This window comes from Asterias amurensis, chromosome 2 (genome assembly GCF_032118995.1).
Source record: "Asterias amurensis chromosome 2, ASM3211899v1".
Lineage (NCBI taxonomy): Eukaryota > Metazoa > Echinodermata > Asteroidea > Forcipulatida > Asteriidae > Asterias > Asterias amurensis.
In genome coordinates, this window is record NC_092649.1 from 16,151,077 (window position 1) to 16,169,162 (window position 18,086).

The 18,086-nt window shown below is 41.9% G+C and overlaps 2 protein-coding genes across 2 annotated transcripts; both read left to right on the forward strand.

Annotated features, from left to right (window-relative positions):
• Positions 1-5,346: 5,346 nt before the first annotated feature.
• Positions 5,347-7,839, forward strand: LOC139950007 (uncharacterized). Its single transcript, XM_071948630.1, has 2 exons — positions 5,347-5,403; positions 7,123-7,839. Exons 1-2 carry the CDS (start codon positions 5,347-5,349, stop codon positions 7,837-7,839), a joined length of 774 nt encoding a protein of 257 aa, XP_071804731.1.
• A 732-nt stretch (positions 7,840-8,571) lies between these two features.
• Positions 8,572-12,333, forward strand: LOC139950014 (uncharacterized). Its single transcript, XM_071948642.1, has 5 exons — positions 8,572-8,585; positions 8,823-9,118; positions 9,638-10,467; positions 10,712-11,096; positions 11,957-12,333. Exons 1-5 carry the CDS (start codon positions 8,572-8,574, stop codon positions 12,331-12,333), a joined length of 1,902 nt encoding a protein of 633 aa, XP_071804743.1.
• Positions 12,334-18,086: the final 5,753 nt, after the last annotated feature.

An 18,086-nucleotide genomic window follows, 5' to 3' on the forward strand; every position in this document is an offset into this window, starting at 1 on the left:
TTAGGCAACTGATGGATAAGAGCTACGGTGATCGTCTGTGCAGCAGCCGGCTCTCTGGCCTCCAGAAAATGTGTTCCTCTGAATGTGTGCTTATCGATGGTTCAGTGGGAAGAATGTATGTAACTAATAATGCCTGTAAGACTGCAATGAACTTCATTACCGGGGCTCCAACGAGCAAGATGTGAGCCTACAGAGTTGAGCTTGGCATCTCCCGAGATCCACACAAGTTTCGCCCAGCTCCCTCGTACTAATTTAACCCATCTAGGTACCATTGATGGATTAAATCAGTAGTTATCATCACCGGACTAACTTGTGCTGGCGCCATGGACCCCGTTCAATTCCAGCCTCAAGTCTGGACTACATGTGCACCTTACAAGTCTACACCCTGTAATGAAGCGCCTTACATTCACGATTAGCCACATACATCCTCCTCATAGAACTATCGACAACCACCCACCCAGATTAACACAGATTCAAGAAGCACTTACGAAGACCCATCTGACAACAGAGGCAACCACAATAACCCCTATTCCATCAGCTGCTATCCTTAATGGTGCAACATTGGCATACCATACAGCCAGGACCTGATACCCCAGCAAACATCCCAGCGAACTCCCACCCTGCCATTACCCACAGGAACCGCCGAAATGCCCAACAACCACAGGTCACAGCTTGAGGAGGACATCAGGAAGTGCAAGTGTCTGCCCAGGGTCTCAGATCTTGATCAAAAATCCAAACACCAAGATACCACCAACCAGAAAGCTCCTCCTTGCCAAAACCACTATGTTCTCTCTCGGAAACTCCCTGAAATAACTAGGTGTCTATGTCCTCATATACAACTGGGGTACCCTACCGATGGTGCACACCAAGGACCCCTGGTTTCTTCAAAAGTCTTCCACCTTCACCTGCACCATCTCATGTTTTATGGTAGGCTTGGGCAATTTCTATTGGCCTTGGAACTACCAACATTGAATTGTAATAGCACCCAAGCCTACCTTCCAAGCTACAGTACTTTTTGTGAGACAAAAAGGGCTACAGGTTTTATGTTAATGCACATCACACACATCTCCTCACACATCAGTCTCTCATCAACTCTGTTTCTGACATTAGCTTCTGTTGATTACCCACCAATGATCATGATTGTGGTTGTAATGTTTACACACACCCTCATTAGGTTCATGGTTAGATATTGTCCAGTGTTTTTTTTTTTTACTGCTATCTTTTTAAACACAATGCTCCTTTTAGTTGTCAAATGTAGCTAACAAATGTACAATTAGAATTTAACTTTGAAGTAAATTTCTTTCAAACAACGGTAGCACCTACATTCATGCATAGTTCAATTTTAAGTATCTGCAGAGGATGGCCTCTAGAAAACCACCCCTTGCCTCCACCATGCACTAATATAGGAAACTGCCTCTACAAAGTGTCAACATTGAAGTTTATGAGAAGTTTGACAGAGATGAGGATAATTGGAATCTACTCTCACTTGTCCAGTCAGCAGGTGAAATTGAGACCTTAATGTTTGGGCCAACTTTAGTGACAGCATGTCCCCCATGACAAATAGTGTGACATGGACTGAGAATTTGTCATGAAATTGTAACCATGAGTTGTAAAGTACCAAGGGTTCTTTTTCATGTTTAAATTGTACAGTAGCTGGTGGTGTCACAATTATTTTTTGGCCAAAGATAATTGTTCACACTGTTATGTTCCCCTTTTACAAAATAACTAATGACAATTCTAATTGAACACATCCTGCAGTATGCATTCATTCAGAATACTGTGTTTCTACATGTGGTAAAACTTTTCAATCCCTATGGTGTGGTGATAGCCAGGACATGTATGGAGCTGTATTGTCCCCACCCCCTCCCAAGTTAGTATTTCAATAAAATAAAAGTTTCTATAAATTGTTGTTATTTGCAAAATGTACTGTCTTTACATGTAGGCTTTACTTCAAAGCTGAAGACAAAAAACCCCAACCTTATTATTGGTATGCATTGGTGTCAAGAAACAATTCCTTGAATGTGAAATGAGTGCCAAGTTTTCAAGAATTTGTACGTGCATTATACCAAAACATGGTATTGCTTGGGTGGGAAATCAAACCCTCAACCTTTGCCATTATGTTCTATAGTTGCGATAGCATTACCCTCCTCTCGACGGCCGAAGGGAGAAGGGTTAGGTTATCGCAACTATTTGTTAGGGCTGTCTTCCTGACAAGACCACCAAGCAACATGGAAACATGTTCTGGGTTCTTTTACGTACACTACCTATCCTATCTTTTGATGAAGCCCCCAACCAACCCCTTCCCCCTACTCTGTGACAGGTTGTAACGGGCTACAGGTTACCGTTAGCAGGATGCACCTGACCTGACACAGGTAATGATGTACCTTAAGTTATGCAAAAGAAATAGCTGTTTGTCTACTAATGTAAAACCAACAAAAGGGGACCCTTTGTGTTCAGACCTAATCATCCATGATTGGTGTTTCAGATACTTTTATGTGCAGTGACAAAATCGACATGGTGTTGTTTGGGTAAGAAATCACATCCGCAACATTTGCCTTTATGTTCTATATAACGTAACCCTCCTCCCGACGGCAAAGGCAGGAGGGTTAGGTAATCGCAACTATATAATCCAGGGCTGTCTTTCTGCCTAGACCACCAAGCAAGGTGGAAGCATGAGAAGTGTTCTGGGTTCTTTTACGTGCACTGCCTATCCTAACTTTTGTTGAAGCCCCCCACCAAACCCTTCCCTCTACTCTGTGACAGGTTGTAACGGGCTACAGGTTACCGTTAGCAGGATGCACCTGACCTGACAGGTTGTGATGTGATGATGTGAGGTCATTAGAAAAAGAGTCACATTGGTGTACAGAAGTGGGCTTTGGATTTATTATAATTTATAATAATTTAATGTAAGATGGAACGTTTTCTGCAAGAGTTGCACAACCAGATAAGAAATGAAACAGCTTTGGCTAAATATATCAAACCAAAACGAAAGAGAAAGAAATAAATAAACAAAGAGAAAAACTAAAGCGGAGGACATCCCACCCAAGGGTGATTCCCCCGGAACAACCTCCCTCAACCATCACAGATTGGATTGATGCAGAGGACCCTGGCGTACTATCGAGTAATGCCAATAGATGACACTCAGAATGGAACAGGTAATGAGACAGAGGAAATCCCACTTTAACATGTGCCAGGTCGGTCGGACCAATGTCGGACAGAAGAGTATTTAGCTAGAGGAGGATCCCAGGATCCAACCATAGCTGAATGGAAGGGAAGGAGGCAACGCCAAAATAAAGAGGTTGGTTGGGCAATGGAAACCCCACTATAAAATGTGCCGGGTCGGTTGAACCAACGCTGGACAGAAGAGTATTTCGCTACAGGAGGATCCCAGGATCCAACCATAGCTGAATGGAAGGAAAGGAGGCAACGCCAAAATGAAGAGGGTAGTTTGGCAATGGAAACCCCACTATAACATGTGCCGGGTCGGTCGAGGAACCAATGCTGGACAGAAGAGTATTTCGCTACAGGAGGATCCCAGGATCCAACCATAGCTGAATGGAAGGAAAGGAGGCAATGCCAAAATGAAGAGGGTAGTTTGGCAATGGAAACCCCACTATAACATGTGCCGGGTCGGTTGGACCAATGCTGGACAGAAGAGTATTTCGCTACAGGAGGATCCCAGGATCCAACCATAGCTGAATGGAAGGGAAGGGGGCAACGCCAAAATGAAGAGGGTAGTGGAACAATGGAAACCCCACTCTAACATGTGCCGGGTCGGTCGAACCAACGCTGGACAGAAGAGTATTTCGCTACAGGAGGATCCCAGGATCCAACCATAGCTGAATGGAAGGGAAGGAGGCAACGCCAAAACAAAGAGGGTAGTTTGGCAATGGAAACCCCACTATAACATGTGCCGGGTCGGTTGGACCAATGCTGGACAGAAGAGTATTTCGCTACAGGAGGATCCCAGGATCCAACCATAGCTGAATGGAAGGGAAGGGGGCAACGCCAAAATGAAGAGGGTAGTGGAATAATGGAAACCCCACTCTAACATGTGCCGGGTCGGTCGAACCAACGCTGGACAGAAGAGTATTTCGCTACAGGAGGATCCCAGGATCCAACCATAGCTGAATGGAAGGGAAGGAGGCAACGCCAAAACAAAGAGGGTAGTTTGGCAATGGAAACCCCACTATAACATGTGCCGGGTCGGTTGGACCAATGCTGGACAGAAGAGTATTTCGCTACAGGAGGATCCCAGGATCCAACCACAGCTGAATGGAAGGGAAGGGGGCAACGCCAAAATGAAGAGGGTAGTGGAACAATGGAAACCCCACTCTAACATGTGCCGGGTCATTCGAACCAACGACGGACAGAAGAGTATTTCGCTAGAGGAGGAAACGCCAGAATAAAGAGGGTGTGGGACAATGGAAACCTTTTGTGTTCATACCTATTTTTCCATATTCGGTGTCTGAGTTCCTTTATGTGCAGTGACAAAATCCAAATGGTATTGTTTGGGTGAGAAATCAAATCCACAACATTTGCCTTTATGTTCTATAGTTGCGATAGCGTAACCCTCCTCCCGACGGCCGAAGGGAGGAGGGTTAGGTTATCGCAACTACATATTGTCTTTCTGCCTAGACCACCAAGCAAGGTTTTACATGCACTTTACCTGTCCTATTTTTTGATGAAGCCCCCAACCAACCCCTTCCCCCTACTCTGTGACAGGTCGTAACGGGCTACAGGTTACCGTTAGCAGGATGCACCTGACCTGACAGGTTGTGATGTGATGATGTGCCTTAATAATCAATGCAAAAGAAATAGTTGTGAAATAGCTTGGACGGTCACCCAGGCATAAGGGCATTGGTAGCTGAAGAAGCGTCAATAAGAGATAGAGGCCAGGAAGCGCCTAAGAAGATCAATCAAGGGTTGACGAGGGCAAGATGTCTACAAAATGGGTACTGTGGACCGTAATCCTTGTCAAGGTAAAATAAACCCTCCATTAATCCCCGATAAAATCTTTGTGTTGGTTTACACCTACCACAAGCGGCAATTTCCCCATGCTTTAAGAATACTGGGAAATACTTGTCGGAGACAAGTGACTCAAGGTGAGTCAGGTGGCAAAGGGTAACTCAAAGGGAGCCAGATGGCAAAGGGTGACTCAAGGAGAACCACATGGCAAAGGATGGCTCAAGGAGAGTCTGTTGGCAAAGGGTGACTCAAGGAGAGCCAAATGGCTGAGGGTGACTCAAGGAGAGTCAGTTGGTAAAGGGTGACTCAAGGAGAGTGGGACGGCAAAGGCTGACTCAAGGAGAGCCAGATGACAAAGGGTGACTCAAGGAGAGCTAGATGGCAAAGGGTGACTCAAGGAGAGTCGGTTGGCAAAGGGTGACTCAAGGAGAGTCGGTTGGCAAAGGGTGACTCAAGGAGAGTCTGTTGGCAAAGGGTGACTCTAAGAGAGTCGTATGGCAAAGGGTGACTCAAGGAAAGTCACATGGTAAAGGGTGACTCAAGGAGAGTCACATGGTAAAGGATGACTCAAGGAGAGCCAGATGGCAAAGGGTGACTCAAGGAGAGTCGGTTGGCAAAGGGTGACTCAAGGAGAGTCTGTTGGCAAAGGGTGACTCTAAGAGAGTCGTATGGCAAAGGGTGACTCAAGGAAAGTCACATGGTAAAGGGTGACTCAAGGAGAGTCACATGGTAAAGGGTGACTCAAGGAGAGCCAGATGGCAAAGGGTGACTCAAGGAGAGCCAGATGGCAAAGGGTGACTCAAGGAGAGCCAGATGGCAAAGGGTGACTAAAGGAGAGTCACATGGTAAAGGGTGACTCAGTAAAGGGTGACTCAAGGAGAGTCACATGGTAAAGGGTGACTCAAGGAGAGCCAGATGTCAAAGGGTGACTAAAGGAGAGTCAGTTGGCAAAGGGTGACTCAAGGAGAGTCGGTTGGCAAAGGGTGACTCACGGAGAGTCATATGGCAAAGGTGGAAGATTATAAACACTTGCTATTAACACATAATTTCACCAGAATATGTACCATACTACTTACTTCGCGGTCATAACTGGCAACTTCCCCATGTTTTAAAACTAAATGTGCCTCTTTGTGTTATTACTGTGTCCATTAGAAAGAAACTGTTTTTTATGCACATGAGCAAAGCGAAGTACCATGAAAAAATGTCAAAACCCGGGCCCTGGTTTTGACTTTTTGTTCTTCGCAAAACTATCACAAGTATTAAATAACAGATGTTCACAACTTCAAAACAATCTTGGCCATGTGGACACGGGTGGGCATTTTAAGTGACAGACATACATACTGGGTTTCAAAGTTTAAAACTTGATCCCAGGTGACTGTGCTTACAAATTTAAACCAGCAAGCTATGTACTTCCACTAGGCAGGGTTTCTGAAGTTCAATTCTGCTTAAAAATTTAATCCAGGGTGCTCAGCAAACTCTGTAGATGTTCCACTTCCCCAATGATTAATGGTTCTGGTGTCTAATTCTGCTTACAATTTCAAACCAGAGTGACTTAAATGATGTAAATATGTAGAATTTCTATTCGTTTTTTTGCATGACAAGTGCAAAGTCGTGGTATTTTGTATTACATAACAGCACTGACTATAGTATAAATAGCCAAGTTCGCATTTAGCTCACCCTCGGTTCAACAGTCAACCTATACACACGTCCATTTCCCACCCATTCCCGACCCAATCCTTATATAGTTATCAAGTAAATCCAGCATTCGGTACAGGGGAGTGCACCCCCGTGAGCACCCGGGATGCACCCACGTTTCCTCATGGAGGTTTTTCGTGGCCACCGAGCGCTTATTACTATAGGTAATTTAGACTGGTGCTCACACCGAATGATACGTCCCCACACTCGACTGTTCTAGTTTATTCACAACCGAAGTATTCTTTTGCTATTATCAAACCGATCAAATAACATCTTATTACGTGTGTTCGTCTTGAATAGTGTTATTTAAACACAGCCAGTCGAGAGACTTTGTATTTTTCTTAAACCTTATATTGTGCTTGTTAAACGCCAAAAACTTTGCTGTTTAAAACGCTTTTGTGCGTTTTTACATGCAGTATGAACCCAATTATTTGCCCATGTCCTTCATTGTTTTTTCAGCCATTTGGAACAACCTCGCAAGCTCCCTACAAGACCCAACCCTACACACACTGGCCATCACCAGCCTTCAAAGACTGCTCCTGTCAGCAACAGCCCCTTCATTCAACCAACAAGAAATACACAGCTAGTTGGGCAAGGTGGGAGACCTGGGCATCATCAAAGATCGGCATGGTAGTATTCCCAGTCAATCCATACCAACTCACGCTGTATATTACCGAACTGGCAACCACCGGACCAAAGTCTATTGCCAAATCAGCGACAGCGGCAATCAAGTGGGTTCACAGCCTGGTCGGCTTACCTTCCCCAACAGACAACCCCATGGAGAAAACCGCTCCCCAAGGGTTCAAACGGCTTCATTCTTCAGCTGCTATCCGAAAAGAACCCATCACACCGAACATACTATCAAAACTCATGGACCGACACGGTCACAAGAACGCAACACTAGCAGATTTAAGAGTTATGTTTGTTTGCCTAGTGTCATACGCAGGATTCCTGCGGTTCAATGACCTATCCGTAGTTAAGCGAAACGACTGCAAAATAACCAGCGACCACCTAACAATCCACCTACCTAGATCAAAAACAGACCAGTTCAGACAGGGGTCAGAAGGAGTGATTTCTAGAACATTCAAATCAACCTGCCCCGTAGCAGTGACAGAGCGGTACTTCTCGGCCCTAAACGACCCACCAGATTCGTCGTTGCCAGTACTAGGAGGCTGACACACACTAAAAAGGGCCTCACTCCACCTACTCACCCCTTCAGTTATACCTCAGATCCGGGGGGGGGCTACAGCAGCATGTAACGCAAACATTCCCCCCTTCCTCATCTCCAAACACGGTAGATGGAAGACGGAAACCGCCCGAAACCCCTACCTTAAGCGTGACTTCGCCACAAAAATGAAAACATCCCAATCACTTGGAATATGATTTTTGCATTAAAATGATAATTATTTGCCAAGAAGTTGCATATTATGGTAACCGATAATAATGGAGTATGAATTGCATATTATCCAAACCACTCTCGTCGCACATCTTGAGGAAATCGTATTTACGGTAATCGATAGAGAATTGAGAGGAACAAAATGAATTAACGAATTGTTATTGTTGTTATAATTGTTTTTGTTTCGAATATTGTTTGTATTTATGGTAATTGACAGAGAATCGAGAAGAAGCAAACGAATTAATGAATTGCTTAGTGATTGTTACTGTTTTTGTTCTATATGAATATAAATATTATTATTCTTTTGTTTGTATGCACAGATAACCTACGGGTTGTATGGTACGAAGGAAAGATAATCGAAAAAGAGAAGATACAATAAAAGCAAGGTTGACTAGCGACTGCACCAAAAGTTCACCAAAACCAAATGTTTGAATTCGTGATTATTGTGTTTGTTTTCTATTTATCCACATGAGGTAGAAATAGAATAGAAATGGACTTTCTCTGACGTAAGAATGGAGGAAGAAAGGTAATGGTCAACAACTTCCCTTGAATACTATATATTGCTTTAAAATAGGTTTTGCAAAATGAGTTAAAAAATAGTTTTGATCTAATGAGTTGTTTGATAATAACTTTAATCAAGTTATTTGCCTCATTAAACAACAACAAGAGTTTTGAAAAATTAGTATAACAGTTAGTTTTGGAGTAAGTTTTCTCATTAACAAGAACATACAACGTAATGTCATGAAGTTTAAAGGATACTCAGACAGAGTAGCAATGCTGAAGCTCCACATCAACAAGAAAGCTACAATGAAATAATTCAGGTCTATGCTCCAACCACAAGCCATGACGATGAAGAAACAAAATCGATCTATGACGAAGCAGACCAAGCACTTGGAGCCGACAAAACAACTTACACAATCATTTTGGGTGACTTCAATGCAAAAGCGGGACTGAGGAAAGATTTGGAAGAGAAAGGCCCGGGCCCATTTGGAACCGGAGAGCGGAATGAGAGAGGAGAAAGACTACTGGATTTTGTTTCAAGCAGGAACCTCTTTATTGGTAACACCCTATTCAAGAAATCACCTAAAAGATATTGGACATGGGAGAGCCCAAATGCAAGAACACACAACCTCATCGATTATATAATAAGCGACAGGAAGGATATACTGATGGATGTTACTGTTTCGCAACTTTTAAAACAATTTGATTTTTACATTGTAAATATTTGTTTCTCCTTAACCAATGTTTCTTAAATTTGTAATAGTGTGATTTCTTTTCTAATTTTAATATTTGTATATTTTCCTGTAATTCGACCTCAGGTCACCATGAGAATATTTTTAAAGAATAAACCAATAATGAATGATTGAATGAATGAATGTTGCAACAGTCGTGAAAGTTGACATTGGAAGTGACCATCGTTTAGTGAGGGCAACAATAAGGGTAGACAAGAAATGTGAACGACTGAAGGTGTTGTTGAAAAGACCTAAGAAAAGAAGAATTGATGTTAAAAAGCTGTCAGAACATAAACCGGATACAGCATTGAACTGAAGAAAAGGTTTTCACCATTAATTAATCAAGTGAATGATCAGACAGTTAGTGACACCTACAACCAAGAAGTTCATGCCATACTGGATACTGTAGAGAAACTGGGAAAGTGTGACTCAGCACATACCAAAACAAGCAAAGATACAAGTATGGATGAAATCCAGCAGGAATCTCCTCTTTCTAAAATTGGAGATGCGTCTCTGCACCCAGATGTTCTCGCCAATGCCTACAATAAACATCTCTCCGATCTTCTCGAGAAACATGCACCTTTGCAATCTAAAACATTAACACTCCGTCCAAGTACATCTTGGTTTACATCTTCAATTAACATCGAGAAACTGAAACGTAAAAAGTTGGAACAGCGCTGGCGCAAGAGTCAACTAACCATCAACAAAGACATGTACAAGCTACAAAGGAACAAAGTGGTGAGGCTAATAAATGAGGCCGAATCGCACAACTACCAGAACTTAATAGATGAAAACAGAGGTGATTGTCGTCAGATTTTCCCGGTGATTGATTCGCTTTTGCATCGGAAAGCTGCTACTGTATTACCCACCCATACAACTCCAGTGGAACTCGCTAACCGCTTCAGCCGCTTCTTTCAAGAGAAAATAAAGGTGATTAGGAGCGGATGTGAAATCAGCGGTCAATCAAGGAATGCCGATGACCAAGCTTCTGAACTTCCGGTCGGTTGTGAACTTCGCTTAGAGACTGTTTCACAACCACATATTGAGATGATTATTCGTAAGTCTCCTCCGAAGTCTTTTCATCTGGACCCTCTACCAACTAGCCTTCTAAAGACATGCCTTTCGGAGATCGCGCCTATAGTGACGTTGATTGCCAACTCCTCAATTACGACAGAGGTTTTCCCGAATACATGAAAATCAGCAGCAGTCAAGCCAATTCCAAAGATGCACAACATGAAGGCTGAACAAGTCTAGCTGCTGAAGAGCTACAGACCTGTCACAAATTTACCGTTCTGCTCGAAAGTACTGGAGAAAATCGTTACTCAGCAACTTTTAAGCCACATGTCACATCGTCTTCATGATTATTTTTAGTCTGCATACAAACGATTCCATGGCACTGAAACTGCACTTGTCCGTGTAGAATGACCTACTTCAGAGCACCGATGAAGGAAAAGTGTCAATCCTTGTTCTTCTTGACCTCAGCGCAGCATTCGACACACTCGATCACAACATTTTGCTGCAAAGATTAAAGTCACGAATAGGATTGTCACAAGGAAGCCTGGACTGGTTTTCATCATACTTATTGGACCGCTGCCAGAGAGTTAAGATCACCAGCTCATCTGAAGGTGCCTCGTATCCGCTTGAGTTCGGTGTGCCACAAGGATCGTTGCTGGGTCCTGTTCTGTTCAACATTTATTTGCTACCACTTAGTGACATCATCCGTCGACACAACCTCAGACACCATTTCTATGCTGACGATACTCAGCTCTACATCTCTGCAACCCCTACTCAAAGTGATGTATACAGTAAAATAAAATAACTGGAAGCATGCTGTGAGGACATCAAACACTGAATGACATTGAACTATCTCAAACTTATCGATGAAAAGACAGATGTTCTGATTATTGGCTCATCGTCGTTTTTGAAGAAATTACCAAAAGTAGATGTTTCTGTGGGCTTTCATTCCATTAACCCTGTGCCTGAGGTCAAAACTCTTGGTGTAACATTTGACAAACATATGAATATGCAATCTCACATTAAGTCTGTCTCCCGTATTGCCACATATCACTTGTACAATATTAGTAAGATTAAGAGGTTTATAGGTCATCGTAGTACAGAGCAAATAATTCATATGTTAGTCACATCCCAGATGATTATTGCAATGCTATCCTAGCTGGTCTCCCTGCCACCACTCTTGCCCCCTTACAGAGAGTTCAAAACTCAGCTGCGAGGCTACTTACTTGTACCAAAAAGTATGAACATATCACCCCAGTTCTAATGCAGTTACATTGGCTTCCTGTCAGGTATTGGATTATTTTTAAGGTATGTTTGTTAATTTTTAAATGCTTAAATGGTCTTTGCCCTTTGTATCTGTATGATCTTGTTGCTACTAGGCCTGTTGTTAGATCTACTGGTTCTGCTAGTGATGTTACTCTGTTGATCCGCCCCAGAGCAAAGCTGGTTTCTGCAGGTGATAGGGTGTTCTCTGTAATTGGCCCTGAACTGTGGAACCAGCTTCCTAAGCAACTTAGTAATGTTGATAAATTCAAGGCTGGCCTTAAGACGAATCTTTATTATTATTATTATTGTTATTGTTATTGTTATTGTTGTTGTTGTTGTTGTTGTTGTTGTTGTTGTTGTTGTTGTTGTGTGCATGCGTGTGCAGTCAAGACATCTTCTCATCTTCTCATCTTCAATCACACCCCTAAGGAACTCCAGGGAATGATTCAGGAGCTTTCAGAAGAAAGTATTAAGGCGGGCCTCAACATGAACATGAAGAAAACAAAGGTCATGATGAGTAACAATTCTCAAAACTTCAAAGTAGCGGTTAAGGGTAAAGATTTTGAGATAGTAGATCACTACATCTATCTGGGTAAGAATATCACCTTCAACAATAAAACAGGAGAAGAAATAAAGAGAAGAATCCAGTTAGGATGGGTGAAGTTTGGCACACTGAGCTACATCTTTAGAGACCACGCCCTTCCTATATCATTGAAAAGACAGGTATTCGATCAGTGCATAATACCTGTCCTATTGTGCTGAGACATGGACAACCACCAACGACTAGAGGAAAAACTACGGGTAACAGTGAGGGCCATAGAAAGGATTATAATAGGAGTAACAAAGAAGGCAAGGGCAACGAATCAAAGAAAGAAATCAAGAGTGCAGGATATTATCAAGACGATCAAATCAAAGAAGTGGAGATGGGCAGGCCACCTAGCAAGGAGGCATGACAACAGGTAGTCATGTTCAACAACCAACTGGACTCAAAGAATGTGGACAAGAAAAAGAGGGTGACAAGACAGAAGATGGAGAGATGAACTAAGTACATACAGGGGCATTGCTTGGCAACCGACAGTGCGATGGAGATTTGGTGAAGAGGCTTTCCTCCTGCAGTGGAGTGAAACAGGCTAGACAACGACGATACCACTGATTATACATGTATACATGTATACTTCAAAGTTTTGTGACTCTGCTCAAATATTTAAACCAGCAAGCTATGTACTTCCACTATAGGTAGGGTTTCTGAAGTTCAATTCTGTTTTAAATGACAGACATGCACTAGGAATGACTCTGGTGTCTAATTCTGCCTACAAGTTCAAATCAGGGTGAGCAAACTATTATCCTTCCCAATCTTTAAAAGACACTAGTTAGCCACTAAGCAGGGTTTCCAAATTGAAAACATGATCCCAGCTGTTTGAAAGAGCCAGACACCTCCAGCATGGCTTACCATGGTGTAGTTATTTTTCAGCATTAATACCAACCCAACACGTTTGTTTCTATATGTTACAGTGTACTTTCACAAATATTTATAGATTTGCACCCGACTAAGTATGGTGTAAATAAATGGTCAACAACTTCCCATTGAGTAAAAAAAAGTTTTGATTTTATGAGTTGTTTCATATTAACTTTAATCAAGTTATTTGTCTCATTATACAACTACCAGAGTTTTGAAAAACTATTAAAACAATTAGTTTTCATCTTGTGAGTTACTTGATCAACAATAACATCAAAATTAATAACTTGAATCAAGTTATTTGCCTAATAAAACAACTAGTTTTTCTGGACATGGAAATTACCAATATCGTCCTTGTGCTCTAAGTTTGTATGTTGAAGTAGAAAAATTTTCATAAAAAAATGAATTCCTCCAAGTTCCTGTTTCTTTCTTTGCTTTTATTTTCTTCTATTAACTTTCTTGAACAGTATTTCAACTACTGTTTCATAAGGAAATTTATTCCATTGTTCCAATTCTCCAAACAACTGTAGCTATTTATAATTTTGGTTTGAGCTTAGTTTGGGACTTTTTTTTAATACTGATTTATTGATGATAAACTGATATAAATAATTTTTTGCAAGGCAAGAAAAAGAGTAACCGGGTGGTGTATTTTCTACTCTAGATGGCAACATGTATTCCTTGTTATGAAAAAGGTTCAAGTAGAGGGCCTTTAAAGCATCAGCACTCTACTAGTTCATGTATTTTGGTTTTAATGTGTGTTGAAAAAACATGTTTTAAATAACTTATAATATAGAGACCATGAACATATCAACAAACAAATGAAATGGTAACACTCCTCCCCTAAAGACATCATAATGATGAACATCACGATGATAAAATACATGTGATATTGCTTGGGTTGGAATCAAATCCAAAACCTTAAAATAGTGTTTTTTATAAAATAAAAAATACTTGTTTCAAAATTACCAAACGCACATAATTATTCATCTTCAAAAACCTCATCAATAGTAAGCAGGTATGCCAAAGTTAATTTTCAAAAAGGATACATTATGATGTGAGACAATGGAGAACGGTGTCATATCCTCATTCTGCTGTAAAGTGCTGTCTTCATAAAACGGCAACGGCAACCATGGCAACAGTCATTTATCATAATGTGTGTCAATCAGACTTGACTGTCACTCTTTAATAAGTAAAATTACATCCTTGAATGTTCAGAAAGATAAAAAGTACGTATGAAAAGGACTCTTTGAACTATGAAAAAGTGTCGAAGTCGCGAAAAGTAAACATTTTTTGCTCTACGGTGGTCTTGTCCGGGCTGACCCCGTTGTTAAGCTGAACGCTATCTGCATGCAACTTGCAAGGCAAGTCCGGACACTCTCGCGCGAGAGTTCCAGACTTGCCTTGAAATGTCCTCTTGAATTTTCTCGATCTATTTAACAACATTCAGGAAAGAGTGTTTTGAGCTACTAATTCCCCGACATGGGTATTTAAAAAATCTAAAGCCAAACCCTTAAAAAGTGACAGTCCTAGGCAAATGAAGACGGTCATCGCAGGGCAGTGTTGTCGCTCAATCCTGACGGGCCCCGGCCATTTTGACGCTGATTTCACATCTGTACACAGCGTCCGGTTGCTGGTTGGTTTCCAAGACCGAATCTGCATATCAATAGTGAATGGCTTTTGTGATTTTGGGTGGACCCCGGATTGAAATTGTATGCCCATGTCCGAATTAGTTGAAGTATATAGGACCATGATAGGTGACGGCCTTATCATGGAGCTAGAAATGTAAAAGTTATTAACTTCCAAATGAAACTCAATGGTTTTTATTTTTTATTTTTCCTCCATGTGGTTGTGCCCAGGTGGGACCAGGAGTAGAAATTGGATGGTCCCTGAAAAGAGAACATCCCCCTAAATTCCACGATCCAAATTGATTATTTTGTTTTTATTAATTTGTTTATTTTTTTAATAGATATGTACACAAACTCTACAAATTACGGAGGGATTTTGTTTTCTGTACATCAACATTGCCACTGTCGTAGTGCTTTTCATAATGGGGAAGTAATCCCTTAAGGCCAGTTATTCAAATTAGCACGGAGGTAGAAATTAGTGAACCAAATAAGTCAGTGCCAACATTTGATTTGCCCAGTAAAACTGTCTGTCTGCTTTTAAAATAAAAAATCAAAACGAAGGGTACAAATATTGTTCAAATTATGGTTTTGTACTTCAACAGTTTGCCTCGGTGTTTGCGGCTCATTTTCAAACAGTTTCTTATTTAATTCTCCTTTTTTTGTATACTTTCCAATCATTTATAGCTATAAATTGTTATTATTACCAAATAAAAATGTATAGGTTATGGCTTAAATTTCAGTATTCGTTCGAATAAAATAACAGATTCCCCATCAGAAATTTGCAAAATTTCATTGACTTTAATGTCACCACTTGAGCGCCCTCACTTGCCAGGTGTGTGCCAATCAAGTTATCGATCGGGGAGGGGTTGACTTTTTGGGGGAGAGGGGGGGGGGGGGGTGCGGGGGGGGGGGGCGGGGGGGGGGGGGTAATTCCAAAAATATTTGGGGTCCTGTGTATTGTTCACCTATTGTTCCCTTAGAACTTCCTTGTGGGATCAATTGTTCCTATTGAGATTGCCTTGTGGGGTCCTTTGTTCTGTTGTTGGGATCCATTGTAATTAGGACCTATACGTTTAATGTAAGGACAGACACATACACACAGGGGCGCCAATCCGTCTTGATAGATGGGGGGACATAACATTTACGGCGTGTGCGCACACGTATGCAATGTCGTGAAACAAATCGCGAATTGTTTCACGACATTGCATACGTGTGCGCACATATTCGCGAATTGTTTCACGATATTGTATTCGTGTGCGCATATATTCGCGATTTGTTTCACGACATTGCATACGTGTCCGCACAAGTTTGCGTTATGCGATGTCCCTTCGGGGCCACCATACATCACCCCTCAGACTCCCTAGATTGCACCAGAGAGCATCTGCGGCCTAAAATTTTTCCCGTGTAAAGCAGGCCCCGGACCCCTCGCCGTAAATGTTATGTCCCCCCATCTATCAAGACGGATTGGCGCCCCTGTGTGTATGTGTCTGTCCTTACATTAAACGTATAGGTCCTAATTACAATGGATCCCAACAACAGAACAAAGGACCCCACAAGGCAATCTCAATAGGAACAATTGATCCCACAAGGAAGTTCTAAGAGAACAATAGGTGAACAATACACAGGACCCCAAATATTTTTGGAATTACCCCCCCCCCCCCCCCGCCCCCCCCCCCTCTCCCCCAAAAAGTCAACCCCTCCCCGATCGATAACTTGATTGGCACACACCTGGCAAGTGAGGGCGCTCAAGTTTGCGATATGCGATGTCCCTTCAGGGCCACCATAGTGATGTCGCCACTCTGAGATGTTGGAATTTAATGGCTAGTTCAAGCTATGATACACCTATTTTTGCTATCGTGGTTATTGTACCTAAAAGCAACTCAATTATAGCTTCATAATATCCATATTGTTTCTGCATTATACCGGTAATGCTCAAACAGCGTATCATCCCTATCATCACCAGCATCCTCAAGGGTGGATCAAGACAAGACATTTTAGGGGAGGGGGGGGGGTTGGTGGGTGTGGCACATCTATTAAAGATGGAGCCTGCTATAAAGCTGAACGCGAAGCCTTTTACGGCCTTGGGTCCGGGCCTGCCTAAGGGCCCGGGAAAAACTACAACACCTCAGGGGGCGCCATTTCTCACAATGTTTTATACTAACAGCTCTCCATTGCTTGTAATACAAAGTAAGTTTTCTGCTACCAATTATTTTGATTAACACAGGCGTGCAACTTTTTCACAGTCGCGGTTTTACCAAAAATATTAAACAAAATCATTGAAATTGTGTAATTTCCCTGTTTTTGGTGGCAACAGTTGCATGCCTGTTGTTTGTGTCAAGTGACAAAGGGAGACCGGTGTCGCATGCAATTATGTCCTCTATGCAATACTATCCGGAAGACATTATTGCATATGCAATAATGTCCGCCGGACAGTTTTGCATATGCAATCGTGTCCACCCGGACGCTGCTGCATAATGCAATTGTGTCCGCCTGGACACATTTGCTTATGCAGTTATGTCCGCCATTGCAGTAAATTATACGCTCTCCATTGCAGTAAATTATACGCCCTTGGTCAATAGAACGATGGTCAACCAAGTGCATGTCATGGTTTTTATGGGAAAAGTTCAGCCGTTGCTTATTCGCTACAATAATAAAATACGTGAATATTCATGCTGCATATACGTAGGTTCAGGGCATGCATTGCACGCTTGCTTACGCGCGCACATACATACATGTAGTCACGTACATGTCCGCCGGATGGTTTTTGCATAGCCCCAGACACGATAGCATGCAAAAGTGTCCGGATCGGACAGTATTGCATGGCGGACACAATTGCATCTGACACCGACAAGGAGGGATATTTACATGTATATGGTGTACAACAGCCAATGAACAGCACCAAGTTGCGACTGAGAATAATATTCATTTCATATCAGTTTAAATAATTTAATGGTACAGTTGTAGAAGAAAACAATACTTGTCACTGTCATAGAAAGGTAGACCCACCATGGTGGCTTGTTCTTGGTATAAATGCTTTAGTATATACCGTATATTCCAGGGTTAAAGATGGACATCTTTGGTTATTGTCAAAGACCATTATTCTTACTCGCTGATTCCCAAGAATACATATGCATAAAAAAAAAACTGTGAAAATTTGGGCTCAATATGTCATCGAAGTTGCAAGAGAATAAAAGGAAGAAGAAAAAAAATTGTGCAAAAACTTGTGTGCTTTCAGGTGCCTTAATATAATATAAAAGGCTTCAGAAATTGCCTTTTTCAAAAACCCTTGCTACATCAGAAAAGAGCCGTCACAATAATTTATACTATCAACAGTCTAGTAAGATTTTATGTTAACAATTAATTTTTAATTGAGTAATTACCAATAGCATCTAGTGCCTTTAGGCACTGAATTACAACGGGCCAGAACAACGGGC

What these genes read in the sequence shown, in the direction of transcription:
- LOC139950007 (XM_071948630.1), top strand. Translation starts at nt 5,347, where the DNA reads ATGGCAAAGGGTGACTCAAGGAGAGTCGGTTGGCAAAGGGTGACTCAA. An exon ending in GGGTGACTCAAGGAGAGTCG is followed by an intron (nt 5,404 to 7,122) that starts GTTGGCAAAGGG and finishes TTGTTTTTTCAG; the next exon opens with CCATTTGGAACAACCTCGCA.
- LOC139950014 (XM_071948642.1), top strand. An exon ending in AAGCAGGAACCTCTTTATTG is followed by an intron (nt 9,119 to 9,637) that starts GTAACACCCTAT and finishes TAATTAATCAAG; the next exon opens with TGAATGATCAGACAGTTAGT. An exon ending in ACTCCTCAATTACGACAGAG is followed by an intron (nt 10,468 to 10,711) that starts GTTTTCCCGAAT and finishes TTGTCCGTGTAG; the next exon opens with AATGACCTACTTCAGAGCAC.